General features: G+C 35.8%; 1 protein-coding gene across 5 annotated transcripts in view; it reads right to left on the bottom strand.

Annotated features, from left to right (window-relative positions):
- The window catches only part of CSNK1G3 (casein kinase 1 gamma 3), a 71,121-nt gene that overhangs the window by 8,123 nt on the left and 47,758 nt on the right, over positions 1–15,240 (bottom strand). For all 5 annotated transcript variants that reach the window (XM_051642111.1, XM_051642112.1, XM_051642114.1 and 2 more), the window contains 5 exons: positions 12,504–12,589; positions 12,288–12,372; positions 7,030–7,178; positions 5,950–6,045; positions 5,203–5,298 (listed from right to left, as the gene is read on the bottom strand). In XM_051642111.1, the coding sequence (XP_051498071.1) occupies positions 5,203–5,298; positions 5,950–6,045; positions 7,030–7,178; positions 12,288–12,372; positions 12,504–12,589 (512 nt within the window). The remainder of the gene's footprint in view (positions 1–5,202; positions 5,299–5,949; positions 6,046–7,029; positions 7,179–12,287; positions 12,373–12,503; positions 12,590–15,240) is intronic.

Genomic DNA, 15,240 nt, shown 5'->3' with positions numbered 1-15,240 from the left:
TCTTAATATTTGTTGTCATCACTGTCTATATTTACTGGAAAGAGGAAACAGTATGATCCCAATCATCTCATCAGGTATTTTACTCTATATGTACTTTAATTGCTTCTTCTGGAATATCCAATTGTAACTCAGAAGCAGAGCAGAAACCTACGGTGTTTGCATGGGAAGCATTTTTACTCAAATATCAAACATGTTGCCCAACTGCAGCACCTATGGAACTTTCCAATGGCTGTCTTCACACTTCTTTCCAAGGACTGCCTGTTCAATGGTTCACCTCTATCATCTGGACAGCAGATTCAAAAAAGCCATCAAACTCAAACACGTACACACTCCTAATTTTAACTGGAAAACACAAAAATAGATAACTGAAAATTCTACCTACATGAATAATCAAGTTATGAGAATTATTTTTCAATAGGTTAGAAGAAATTCATCTTTCCCTTCTGATCAATAAAAAAGGAGAAAGTGAAAACATTTTGACAGGAATAAAACTGTAACTATGCACATTTTGTAGTCTGCCTTCCTGCCACTGGTAGAGGAATTCTGTTTTGAAGAGGCAGGCATATCCACAAAAAATGGATATGCTACTCTGATTCAAGATTCATGGATGGTTTCTATCAGCTTTGGACAATAACTCTGTTCTGGTCTTTTGGAACCTCTTCTGGCAATTGTTAAAAGAACATCTGCAAGATTTCAGTAATTCATAAAACCAAAAAATCTCTTGGTTTATGATAGATTTGTTTTTTTGGTTTTGTTTTAAAGTAATCCCAATCTAAACTGACTTCAGGTTTAAAGAAGCAATAGTGATCATCTGCTTGGGTCAATGCACTGCTATAAGATAACCAAGTTTATTTCAAGATTTTCCAACAATTTTTTTTTTATTTTTTTTGCTTATAAAAAAGGAAGTGGAGAAAGTCCAACAAGCTATTTGATGACTCTTTTCTTGAAATCCTGCCAACTAACTTCAACACCAAACAATACTTCTTGACAGTGATCTCCTTTGGTGAGAGAAGTCTTCCTTTTCAAGGCAGTATTTGTTCTGAAGTGTTGGGTTTTTTTTATTCATGTCCAGGTTGAGACTGTTTTCCCTAAGAAACTTTGACACAAATTTTATAGAAATCCTTGCACCAGACAGGAGAAGGCTATCCTGCCTTGCTCTGCTTGATCTCTATCAAAGAGACAGAGACAAGGAGAGAAAAACTTCAGTCCTTCCCATATCCATACATCAGACACATCCACCAAACACATATCCAAATATGATCAAGTATAACTGCCTGTTGCCTGGCTTAGTTTGGATGGGAGGAAAAAGAGATTTGTATTTCTGGAAAAAGTTGTGATCTCTGAAATCAGTTAAAAGTGAACCAAAGGGAACTTGTAGTCCAAAAAAGAGCTATCAGTCACTCTTCTCCAGAATTTCAAAAGCACTGAGTTTCACTGTTGTCTACTACTGCTAAAAACAGCTCTAGGAATGGTCTCACTAAGATGAAAAACAGAAAAATATTTACCTCTAAAAAAACCCTAACAAATACTAATTTAAGAAACACAAGATACAGGCAGGAGTGTTTCAGTTTGAGTATCAATAAAGCTGCAAATGTATGACCTTACAATCAGAAATTCTGTACCTTGCCAAAATAGTCTATAATGTCAGAAGTTAGTCCCCTGTGACTTTAGTAAAATATTTCAAAATATGACCCAAAAATGAATTTGGTAAAAGAATGACAATCCAGGGTAAATGAAGCACTTTTAACACTTATACAGTCCTGATCCTAAAGCATATGAGCTCACGTTACACCAACTATTAGAGTTTTCTCTCTCAAGCTACATGCAAAACATCCTCAAAAACAATCACAACAGGTAGAAAGATACGGGAATGCAGCAAAACTGAATAATAAGTCACCTGGAAGACAGTGTATGCACTGAAGTTGTGGTACACCAAATTCTGTAGCCAGAATGTATCACAAATAAAACACAGACAAGATTCATCATAGTGGATTGACATAAAAAGCTTAATCTTCAGGAAAGGAGACAGAGGACATAAAACTAACAGTGCTCAAAACTTTTAATTTCCTTTCTCTACTTATGACTGGAGTTAGACTGGATTTCATCAGCAGCCTCATGAACATTGGGAGGCATAGTTAATCTCTTAGCAGATTTGTATACACTTGTTGAGTAAAAATGTGGATATCAAAGTTATGTTTTTGCACCTAAAAATTCTGTTAACAAAAGGTACATGGATGTTTTTCCAGAAGTATTAATAGGATTAGCCTACTGAAAGCTAGTATTTTAAACTGACTCAAATTAGAAGTGCTGCAATTTTGAAGATTAACTTAATATACTCACCTGAACACAAGCAGGCAATTAACCACTAAAATGAAAATTTATAACAGCTTTTAAGCAGTTTTTATCCTGGTTTAAATTTAGTTCCTTCAAGTTTAATCAGTTCTTGAAAAGTTTAATTTGAAAAGCACATACATAAAGAAACATATGCATTGCATTGGCTGTTTTTTGCTACCCTCTATATCATAAGGCAAACAAAATGTTGGACCCACTAATGAGACATAGTACTTGTGGAATTTATTAGTTCCCTAGACATATGGTCCATCAAAAGCTTGGTAAGGGCCAGTTGAAATATGACAAAGTCAAGCATGAGCAACAATTCCCCGAACAGCAACACTAAATCTTCAGGCTAGCCCCATGCTTTGATTTGGATTTGTATGTAATCTAATCTTTCACTTGCTTTGTTCAAAAATCAGACAGAAAGCCTCTCATAAAAAAAAATTTGCTGACTTTCATGCTTATAATCACAATAAGGAATTGCTACCATTTGAAAAAGACATAGAAAATAACACTTCATCTTACTACCAATTTTAGTAACTGAATTCTCCACTCTTCAAAAAATAGTCAGTCTTCATGCCTAAGCAATTAATTAGTGATACTACAGAATTATGTACTTTGCCTTGAAGAAGTTTCCATTTAAGACAAAGGAATCAAAAATATTTACACTACCTTTTTAATTCACAAAAGGTTATTAGAGAAATGGATTTGTTTCATTGAACACACTGCAATCTTGACTTCTTGAAGGACAGGTGTCCTGCAACTCAAATCCACTTACATCAAATATCTGACTTTTCAAAAAAGTTCCTAAGCACATCTCAAGACCTATGGCACTTCACTGGGAACTCTTTAACCTATCTTTTAATGAAACCTCACTTTAAAGAATTTCTAAATGGGAAAACAGAAAGTGAAACAGTAAGAGGAAACACACCAGCAAGCAAGCAACGAAAAAGAAAAAACAACCAACAAACAGGTTAGTCAGTCTTAATGCATAAGCAGTTTGCAGCTCATGTAGGGAAGGAAACAATTCAGTGCTACACAATAGACGTTTTTGGGAACTGAGGCATACTTGTAAAGACACAGGAAGTTATCGAGTGTATTGCTGGGTGGTACAAGCTTCTCTCTTAATAAAGCTACACTAACTGGAAAGACAGACTGCCACACTACAGCATTTTATCTTATTAGAATAAGATGTAAGCAAGGTAGGTGGAAGAAAGGATGTGAACTGTTTCTATAGATGCGTTCCCTATACAGCTCAACTGGACATGATTAAGCACTTGAATTTATCTCTAAGGCCTGTAGAGTCTGGAATAACTTAACTAAATAAAAACTTAACTAAATAAAAAAACTGAGTGTTTACTATTAGCTAACAAATATTTAAGAACAGAAAGTCTCCCATTTGAACATCTATACTATGACCACAAAATATATATACTATACACACCCCACAACATTCAGTCAGCTTGAATTTAACATGTCACAGTGAAGAATCACTAACACGTTTTAATAATCTTATACAAAAGGATGTGAGATTACATCAGCAGTATTACAGATGACAAATGGCAGTGACCTAAAAAACATCGTCACCAGTTTAAAATAAATTCTCTGCCAGATTTTCATATCTTGCTGAAAAATGGATAATTCAGCATAAACCTGATCCCAAAGATGAGCAATGACTTGCATATGCCACCAAAAAAAAAAAATAAATACACTTCAGTTTTGTATCTTAGACTCAATGTTGTTTTGAACCATTATCTATGGCACTTTCAGAACTTATCTTCTTGGGGACAATTACAAACCCAGCTAAACTAGCTAGCTACTCATCCAATTTAACAGCATGATTCAGGTAGCATCACTATACCAACAGGGTATTTGACAACAGCCAAGGGCCCAAACTTCAAAAGAAACCTGAAGATATTATGTAGTTTTTTAAGTGCCTTTAATGAGGAACCATGACCACTCCACATTAAAAAGTAATCCAAATAAACCAGCTTGAAAATACCCTACTGTACAACACATGATATTCAAAGACAGAGATCAAATGGCTACAGTTTTGCACACTGCCCTTTTTACATGGCAACTGTTTATAGCCTCAGCTTATCTAAGTGATCTGAACTTGGAATGTCCACATCCTTTGAGAAAAAAATGAAGGCCGTTACACTGACAGAAAGGAATACTACAGGTATTTCCCAGAAAACGCTGTCCCTGCCCCCAAAGGGTATTTAACAGATATTACAATGGAATAAAAACTCTTCCATCATTATATTTAACCTGAGGAAGAATAAAAGGTTTCTGAAGTGCTACAGTTGCCAAAACAGTGATAAGATACACAATTTTGAAAGTTCTATTAACAGGAATTTAACAAGTGAAAAACATTTTTCTAACCTGAAAAGTAAAAATAAAAGAGTTAAGAAGTGTAACAATTTTAGAAGAGACAATTTCAAATCCAATCTTGATTTCACATTACTATTCCGTTCTCCAAAGAATAAAAAACATGACTGGAATAACACCAAATACAGCAGATAGTGTTTTGTTGCTAATACAACTAAGTAATACATCAAAAGTCTAAACTTCAGTTGCTGCCACTGAAGTAAGTGTATATACCCTCAAAAAGAGAGGTAGTTCCATTGTTTTAGGCTTTCACTGAGAAACATGTAGCAGAAATTTCATGTACAAGAGTACCTATTGTTTTCTACATCTGTTTTAATTTCAGTTAGGCAACTGTGAGGTAGGGAATAACAGGAACATTCTGAACATTGCTGAAGAACAAGCTTAATATGAAAACAGGAATCACGTCATGCACTACAGAAAATTAGTATTATATAATGCAAATTTACTGATTAAGTCATGAAAAGAGGCAGAAAATACCTGTACTGAGCCACCATGTCTGTCAGCTGCTAGATGAGCCCTCAAATGATGTGGATTGGCTTGCTGTGAATCCCAAGCTGCCCTATGATCTGTTGACTATAATTTTTGAATGCATTAGGAATATATGCAAAAGAAATGAAAATTAAAAAAATAAACAATTCCTGCATTAATTATTATCTATTATTTTTTAAAAGCACTGAAGCACTAAATACTCAATTCGTATATAGTTTGTACATCAACATTATCTGCATACTTACACATGGAGAAGTACAGTAGCTAAACCCTCCAAATTTCTAGTAAGAAAAAGTCCACCAAAACAACCCTGTAACTTAGCTTAGGTAAATAAGACAGAGATCTAAATTCCTATGGTTTTTACCACCTTTGTCATTATCCTGTTGTTTTTTGTTTCATTGATTGTTTTTAAATTAAAACATTATACACACATGCTAGAACCTCAATACGTGATACAGCATATGGGTAACAGTCAAGTGTTTAAAAACAGAGAACTAAAATTTAAAGAAGTATCAGCAGAGAGAAAATCCACCACTGCTGCAAACTATGTTACATCATAGCAAAGAACAATCAACCTTAGAACACTAAGATATACAGGTGTAGAAATACATCAACAATTATCTATTTAAATTCTGAAGTAAATTTTATTTTGGAGTTCCAATAGAAGCAACAACATAGCACAAGCCGTTAGACAAAATACAAAGTAATGCTGATAATCTTACATGAGCAGTTTACCTGATTTTTGGACTGTTGCATTTTATCTCTGTGCTGATATGCTTCTCTGTTTGAAGAAAGTGCAGGGTCTGAATGTATTGAACCCACTGGAGTAGGCTACAAGTATAAATAATAATCAATATACAATATACAAATATAAATTATATATGTGGCAACTGGTAAAAAAAATAAATTTCTAAGTCATATGAGAAGTTTGTAATAGAAATTAATCTTTAAATCTGATAGCTTCCTGTAACTGAAAATTATCAAATTGAAGAAAAGGCATTACTAGATATTTACTAATACTGAAGAGAAAAAAAGGCAAACCAAGACTAGCACAATTTCATGAAGTAGCAATTAGCACCTAGGACATTCTGATGAGAGCCTGAAGAAAGGCTTAGTTTTTAATGCTAAACACTGAAAAAGATTTAGCAATAAAATACTAACATACTTTCACACACAAGGAAATTCAGGGTAAATTGTATAATCCAAAATTGTCCAACTTAAAAACAATACCCTCCCTGCTTACTAAAAATGAGCAAGAAAAAAATCTGAAGTGATGAAAAATTAATCTTTTACCCTTTCTTTAAAAAAGATAAATACAGTATTTCCTGTAACTTTAGATGCACTGTGATGAAAACTGATATTCTACATCATATTTCAATGCATATAAAGTATAGACAGTTTCACATACCAAACTGATAAATATCTGAATTATAGCTCAGATGCAAAGAAGTGACTGCTCAACATGTTAAAAATACTAGGAGCAAGAAAGTCCCCAAAGCAAGAAAATGCATGCAATAATGACATCAGCTGTAGATTTTTAAACTCCTTCAACTCAAAGATCAGTCTGAATTCCTACAACCTCATTTGGATTGAACAGAGATTTACTTTGATATTAAGAGTACATGTTTGGAAAGAGACTCAATTTGAAACTTCTCAATGCTTGAATATGCCTCTGAAAAAGGACTGGTAATAGCAGCTGCTCACAACTCCAATAACAGCCATGAGATGCACAGGTATTCTGAAATTCACAACTAGCTGGCTCAAAACCAATCACACTAAAACCCCATATGTTACTAATACCTTAATTGTACTCACCAGCTGTTTCCCAATCCAGTCATATTCATAATCAAACACATAGCCTTTCCGATCCAGTAAGTCTGTAAAGAGCTTTCTTAAGTAGTCATAGTCCGGCTTTTCAAAAAAATCTAGCCTTCTTACGTAACGTAGGTATGTAGCCATTTCCTCTATAATAATAAGAAATTTACATAATTGTCATACCTGTTCTAATGGCACTCAAAAAAAAGTAATTACATTTTACAGAAACTTCTGTCTCTCATCATAGAACCTGAACAGTTGTTCACCATGAATTTTCAGATAAGTTACTTAATAGTAATAGTATTCTTCAAGATATACGGCCATATTCTAAACACATCCTACCAAGTAACTCTCACACTATTTTCCCTTTACATTACCCATTGAGATCTTCTATTCAATCTTCCAATCCTGAGGCACAGTGCATCAAAGAAGTAGGGAGAAATGCCTCTACTTTTGTAAATTTTTTTCCCAATTATTTGTAGAAAGACGAGCCTAAGAAAAGGTAGAGAAGGGCATATACTAAAGCAGACAGCGGGTGGACTATGTCTCAGAGAACACCTGTTACTGGAATGTAACCTTCCTTTAAGAGAGTATCCACATATCCGTTCTAAAGTGGGCAACTGCAATTGTCCTAACAAAAAGCACTCAATATAGGCTGTTAAGCTGTGACTGTGGAAGGCTGCAACAGTGTTGAATGCTTCAGGCATCAAGTTACATGAAGGTGTTGAGCAGAAGTGGCAAATATCCTGAATAGAAATGCTAGAGAGAAGTACTAAGGTTACCTGAGCTCTTGTAGAATAACTTCTGACCAGTGTCAGTTTAGTATCGCTGTTTAAATACCATGTCAGCATACAAATGGAGACTCATTTGGGTAGGTGTTATATGGAAATTATAAGATTCTCCCAGTAGTGGAGACCAGGGAGATTTCTGAAAGGATCTGGACCTGTAAATATAAAAGGAAAGAGCTTTCCTAGTCATTAAAGGGTATGAAGTAACAGACTACATACTAGCAGTCAGAATTTTCTAGTTAAGACCAAAGCAGAGCATACAGAAGTCCCATTCTTGATAATGGGTTTAAGCCATGAAAGGCTTCCAAGACAGTAACTGTAAGGAATAAGCATCCTTATGGACAGAAAAATAAAAGAATCCAAGAGCTGAATGACAGAACCCATGAATATCTGAAGCACAAGCCTCAAATCCCATTGAGAAACTACTCAACACGTGTGATGACATTTGCAGTAACACCTTCAGGAATCAGTGAAATAAGAGGTATGTGGAAATACAACTCTCTAAGAACAAATGGTGAGAAGAAACTAGCTTTAACAAGCTTTCATAAAAGACCAAGTCCTTCCACTCCAGCAAGCACTGTAGGTGTCCTGGCTTGAGTTAGGATGAAGCTATTTTTTCTCTTACTGTTTTGTTGGTTTTTTTCTTTTCCTTTTCTTTCCAGTAAGCTTTCCTTTAACTAACAGCAAAGTGTCCCAGCTTGGGCTGACAACAGCTGGAATGTTTTTGTAACTGCTGGCTCTTCAAGGTCACATCTTTGCCCTGCCGGCTCAGACACTACGGGGAGATCTATGATCCTCACCATAGGAGGTTGAATTAGACAGACAGCAAAATTGGCCAGAGATATTCCATTCCATATCTCTAGGTAAGCTCAGAGGAAGGTCAGAGATCACAGAAGACAACTTCTTTCCTGCTTCTTCTTCCCTTCTCTTCCATCCATGGCCAGCATCCAGGGAGGACTCTGTCCATCCATCAACATCAACCCCCAGGCTGGAGCTCTCCTGACCCACATCACTCTGTGTCCTCTCCAGCAGCTCCAGGATTTTTCAGGACTGTTCACAGCGCAGGAGATGCTGTGGGAGTTGCTGGGGATCAGGGGTGGCAAGAGGCTTTTGCACATATCTAAACACATCTGTATATAATTGTATATATTTTATTTTATCATTAGTGTTTAATTAAAGCTGTGCAGTTTAGTTTCCAATCCAGCCAAATCTCTCTCTTTTTCTCTCTCTCCTTTCCTACCTGGGGGGGAGAGGCATGGGATCGAGAGCATTGTTGTCAAACTGAGTCAAACAGTGACAATAGGAAGGAACTGCAGTACTGGAAGAGTGAAGGGAGTAACAACCTAACCATACTGATATTTTGGTTTATTCAGACTACATGCATCCACTTCTTCCTGTCACGGGGGGTGGGGGGGCGGAAAAAAAAAAGGGTGTCAGGGATAGAGTACTACACAACTCCTCACAATCTGACAGGGATCAGAAGAAGCACTTGACTGGAGTCCTGGAACTTACACTCCTGGCAAACAAAGCTTTTAAATTCTAATTAGTTTCGGAACCCTTGTAGTTCATAGTGGGAAACCATCTACAGGCAAGGCATTCTGAGAAAACCAGTGACTCCTCACTCCCAAGCCAAAACCCATGTTCACGTGGTCCCAACATACAAGAGAAGGCACCTCTATACGACCTTGAAGTCAGGGGATGAATAAGGTTAAAAAAGCAGATGCCACCAGGACTCACTGATCCTATGAAGAGCATGAATGTCAGAAGCAGCACAAGGGTATCACTGCACACACTCCCCCTGGCACACTCATCACATGAGGTCTGGAAAAGCTGTCATTTTATGGTACAAACAAGGTACTGCAAGAAGTCTGTTTTCTGACCAAGCATGGCTAAGAAGTGCAGAGGCAGTGCTTAAGACTGAGCTCTGCCAAGCTAAACTCTGAGTTATAGCAGGATAGAACAAGGAAAAAGTGAAGGTTTGAGACCAGTTTGATAACAAGAAGTTGTAAGGCAGCATCATGTTGGCACTGCCAAGAATGCAACAGAGGACAACGGTGCTGAGACATCCCTAGTGACTCAGTTCTGACAAAAGTAGGGTATTAACCACTGTTTTAGGCACGAGCAGATGGAGCAGTGGATACAAAGAACTCCTTCACACCTAAGGTCCAGATAAGCAGACAAGAAAAACTCTTCAGCAATACTAGCCAAGGAGATCAGTGTTTAAAGAAAGCAAATAGAAACGTAGACACATTACTGAAGACCTCTTTAACTATACCTTCTCAATGTAAGACAGAACCCAAAGCATCCAAGGCAAATTTTCAGAGGTACAGAAGCTGGAACTGAGCTGTTTAATACAGCTGAATCTGTTACAACTGGCTGATCACCCTTATAATGAAGAAGAAACTCCAGAGTTTAAATCCTTGCTCATTATTTTATATAAGGCGCGAAACATCAGTAGTGTGGCACACTCAAAGATAGTACAACACCACAGAACAAGAGATGAAGTGTTTCACATGTGAACAAGAATGAAGTATCTTTCACCAATACTACTGAGTTCTCTTGGCTTATGGAACATCAACCAGCTAGCTCAGTCTGCATTCTGACTGAAAAGAACTGAAATTACAGTGGACATCCTCCTCACTCTATTCTACACCATCAGTGACAAGAGGGACAGGAAAAGGTAGAAAATCCTCAGACACCTGACATGGAAAAACTTCCACATATAATAAAATACTCATTAGGAAAATGTACATCTGTACTAACATAGCATTTTATCTTTTATGTCCATCAAGGACATATTTTTCCTTTTCCATTTTCAGATCTCATCCTGTGAACCAGCACATACTTAAATTTGGTGGAAATGATCAATTAGATCATTTATATATAAATATATATATATTTGTATATATATAGAGAGAGAGAGCTACTCATACATGATTATTTCCAAGAATTGCACCAAACATACAATAAATTAGTTATTGAAAGAATTCTAGCAACTACATAAAAATCAACACACAAGACAAGCAGGCATTACTGGATGCAGAAGATTTGTATTCCAGAACAGGTTTTATTCCCCACATTTAAACTTCTGTCAAGTCACTAAATGCACGTTCCAACATTTGCTCTAAATTCTGTAACAGACATCAATTTCACTTGATTTTATATATTTTTTTATACAGAGAAGAAATTTTATAATTGACTAATTTTTACCACAGAGCTGGGAAGAACTTGAAAAAGCCATCTAGCACACCACCCTGTCCCATAAGAAATTAGTTACAGCCTTGCCTATTTGGTTTGTTTTCACACAATTCCAGTGAAAGAAGCTCCATAGTTTCCCTGGGAATGACAATCCCTTCATGTTTTTCACTGTATTTGAAACACAAGAGTTCAAGTCTAAACTGTTTTGGCTTACATACACTACTTTGAGCTAGTTGCTGTGGATGTAGTAAACCTACTCCTCTCATGTTTGTAGCAGCCAAAAGGTACAGGAGAACTTCCTTCCCTCATAATATTGACTAAATCAATCTTCATTCCTACAATCTTTTGCAACAGGTCTAGCAAACACGGCATATTAGCACTCCCACGTCTTTATGAGCTAACCTTAACATAGGATACAGCAGTAATCTGTCAGGATCCTTTAATTCTAACCCCACTGTTGAGCCTACAAATTTCAAGCTTATCATTTGCAAGTTTAATAAACATTTGTAATTACACAAAGCACTCACAAATACTGAACAAATCCCCTATAGATCTCTGCAGAGTATCATTTCATATTTCAGATTTGGCAACAATGTACATAACTATTTCAAACTGTTTTACACTCCTCTTGCCATGCTCTTAATATTACTTGTGAGGATATTTAGAAAGTACTAAGACTTCATGACAGAACATATCTGCCTCCTGTCCACAAGGCCTGCTGTGGAGACAGTGTTTTTTCATAAGAGGAAATTAAATCAGTTTATCGCTAACTATTCTCAACAAATGTACTTTGCTTATCAGTGATATTGTGATTACTTTTCAAGCTGTCTATTTTTATTTTGGCAAAATGGTGTCCCTGTTAGGACAGCCCCTTATCCCAAGCTGATTAGCACAACTTTTAAAAAATGCTGTATTTGCTTCTCTTTATTTTCCAATACCTCACTGATTTTGCATGCACTCACAGAGAATTAGCAGTAACACCTGAAAACACCTGCAAGTTACTTGAAATATTATTTCAAGCTGCTTCTAATAACGCTTGGTTTAAAACGGGATATGGTACCAGATTTCAGCTGAAAAGCCTTGCAAGATTTTGTGAGAAGATGCATTAGAGCTTACCACTGCTTCAAAGGATAATTCTTGTATCTATTACCATAGTACATAACACATGTATTTGGAAGCATTATTTTATTGATTTTTAAAATCAGATCTTAATTATCTATGCCAGTTTCATTGTCTAAATCAAAACACACTTTTCTTAACAACAGACATTACCTGGGAGGTTTTCACACAATACTTCTATAGGCGTTGTTCGTTTTGTGTCTCCAATTTTTTGGTAACGTTCTTTTAATGTATCAGCCTATGACCCAAGAACAAAACAAGCTTCTGAAGTTATACGGCTTGCAGACAAACTTTCAAAAAGAAAAAGATCATGGCAATAAAAGCTGATGATCTGAAAGTAGGATAGAGTAAGATATTAAAAACCACTACCTTTAAACCTTGCCATGGAAGGCTTCCTCTGAGAAAATACATAAACATATGACCTAAAGCTTCCAAATCATCTCTTCTACTTTGCTCTGAAACAAAATTCACATATTATTAGAACATCCAATCTGCATGATTTCACATTTAAAAGGTTGTCTTCCAAATTATGTAAAAATAATTGGGAGGTATAAAGTACTTGAAATCAAGCTGAGTATATGGGGGGCTTCTTGTGTGCTACTGACAGCATCAAGCTAAAACAACAAAAAGAAGGTGCACACTGCAGGTATATTCTCCTTAAGCGGCACTTCAAGTAAATTATCTTACTGTAAAAAGTGATCTTATTTTAAAATATATTTTGACCCTTTATTGAATTTTAACCCCAAATTTTTGACCCATTAGTTGTGAACTTGAAATAATCTCTTAAAATTTTAATTGAACTAATTTTTCTCTATAAAATCATGGAAAAGATGGTATGTTTCTCAGGGAATCCTTATGGAATTTTGAGTAAGCCAAAAGTAGACTGAAGAAGGCTCAGAAATCTCATTATTTTATCAGAAAGCACCATGGATAGGCACATCCATACAGCCAGCTCTCAAGTCTAGTTGACTTAAAAGCTAAGTTACAGAAGACAACGTCTGGCAGGGCTGCAATTTTTCATCTGTAGCAGAGCAGTGGCAGTCCTTCAAAAAGTTTGCAGAGTTTAAAGAAAAAGGACAGGAACAAGCAAAATACAGTGTATTTAAAGTTCAAAATTTTCAGAGTACATTCCATATTATTTTTAAATAAAAAACATTACTCTTAGGAAACCTGGATATAATAGAGAATATCAAAAGTCTTTAAATTACTAGCAGAAAATATATTTTTACATTTTCATCTAAGTACACTCTGTATTGCTTTTGAAACAACTGTTACATGGTGTATTCTGTTTTGTAGTAACAGGTAGTATTTAACTTGGTTTTCTGCCTTGTGTCAGGGAGGAAATAAAAACTATTAATATTGTGTCTACTCAGTATTTTCAGAGAGACAGAATCACTATGCTTGGAGAAGAGAAATGGAGCATAAAAGTAAACATTTGTTAGATTTTCAACACAGGAAAGTAAACAAAGCCAATCTGTCTTTGATCTGATCAACACAAAAACTACCACAAGTATGCTGCATCTGAAAAACAATTATTATTTTTTATATAAAAAGAAAATTTTACTTACTACTCTGTTTTCTGTCCTTATCTTCTCATTTGAACAGAGTAAACATACTAGCAAATAAATATGAAAATACCAAACAGACATAGGGTAATTCAGAGCATGGGCAACATCTAGCCCCACAGTCACTTCTCCTTCATTTCCATGTTTCCAATTCCCTTGTCAACATTCTTGTTGTGTCTACTCCTTCCCTCTTGTTGTTCACTGTTGTCACTTTTCTCAGTCACTGCCCTCCAAACAATCTGGTCTTATCTGAATTTCTCAGTGAATCCTGCAACATCCCATTTGTTGACCATTTGCTATCCTCATGCAAGCATGAATGTTAAGAAAGCAGGAATAAGCAGCAGAGTTCTGCCTGACAGGGTTCAGTAGATGAAAAAAACGCTGACACCAGATGCTACAGAAATCCCGTGCTCTTTATGACATAAGGTGGACACCAAGATAATGAGTATTAATGAGCACTCATGAAAAATTATTTATGCAATGCAGCATGTGTCCTATGGAAGACACAACAGAGGTAAGATGGTAGCAAAGCATATAAAAACATTACAAGCATGCCACAGATGGCCCATCTACGGGCAACACTAAGGTATGGCCTGTACCTTGGAAAGTTCTATTTGGTCTTTGTTAAGGGACAATAATTCCTCTCTTTTGCATTAATTTCTATAGATTATGCTAATGAAAAATTAACATCTTATCCTTTTTAAAAACAAAACAAAAAATATTAATTGTGACAATTGCTCCTTCACTGAGAGTAATTTCTATGGAAGGACAAACTTTTAATCTTTACCCTGAAATAATTTCTAATTAAAAAAGAAAAAAAAGTTCCTCTTAAGAAAAAAACCTCTACTTTCTTTAGGATAGTTCTGTGGGAGCTGCTTCTAGGACACAACACTTAAATTCACAATGCCCCTAAGAATCTGCTACGGGGAAGGATTTTTTGTTAGTTTTAATTTTGGGGGGGATGGGATTGTTATTAGGAATCCATTTCAGTTCTTCACTGATTGTTTTGGAATAATTAAAAAACAACCTTTCCTATGGATGCGGTTCTTCAAGTTAACCCGAGAAACAGAAAACGCAAAGTCTTTATTGCTATGGCTGGAATAAGCATCTCTGAAAACTGGAAAAAAAATTGCAGTAGACTAGCTGGAACACCAAAGGTTTTCAAGTATAAGCTGGGGTTAGGGCTGCTGATGTGCACTGATCCTAGTGCATGAAAATTTAATGAGAGTGAGAGGATCTGTTGCCTAAAAAATAATACAATCATAAGAAGACAAACATAATAGGCTTTAGGGCAGAAGGCCTCCTATCTAGGAGGTCACCTGAAGCTAGCTAAATTACTAAGAAACTAATACCTGTTATTTAGTTCACAAGCTATAGACAAATTAATTCTCTCAATTCAAATAGGTTGATTTGAATAAGAAACAGAACCTCATTCATCAGGCTATCTCCAGAAATTCGTATTTTTTTTAGCAAACACAGTAAAGTAACAAAAAACAGAGGTCAAACAACAGACATTGAGTCTTCAGTAAGCATCCATTATA

The sequence above is a fragment of the Apus apus genome, chromosome Z (genome assembly GCF_020740795.1).
Source record: "Apus apus isolate bApuApu2 chromosome Z, bApuApu2.pri.cur, whole genome shotgun sequence".
In the NCBI taxonomy this organism is placed as follows: Eukaryota; Metazoa; Chordata; class Aves; order Apodiformes; family Apodidae; genus Apus; species Apus apus.
The sequence above is the reverse complement of the archived record's forward strand: the minus strand, read 5'-3'. Positions and strand labels throughout refer to the sequence as shown.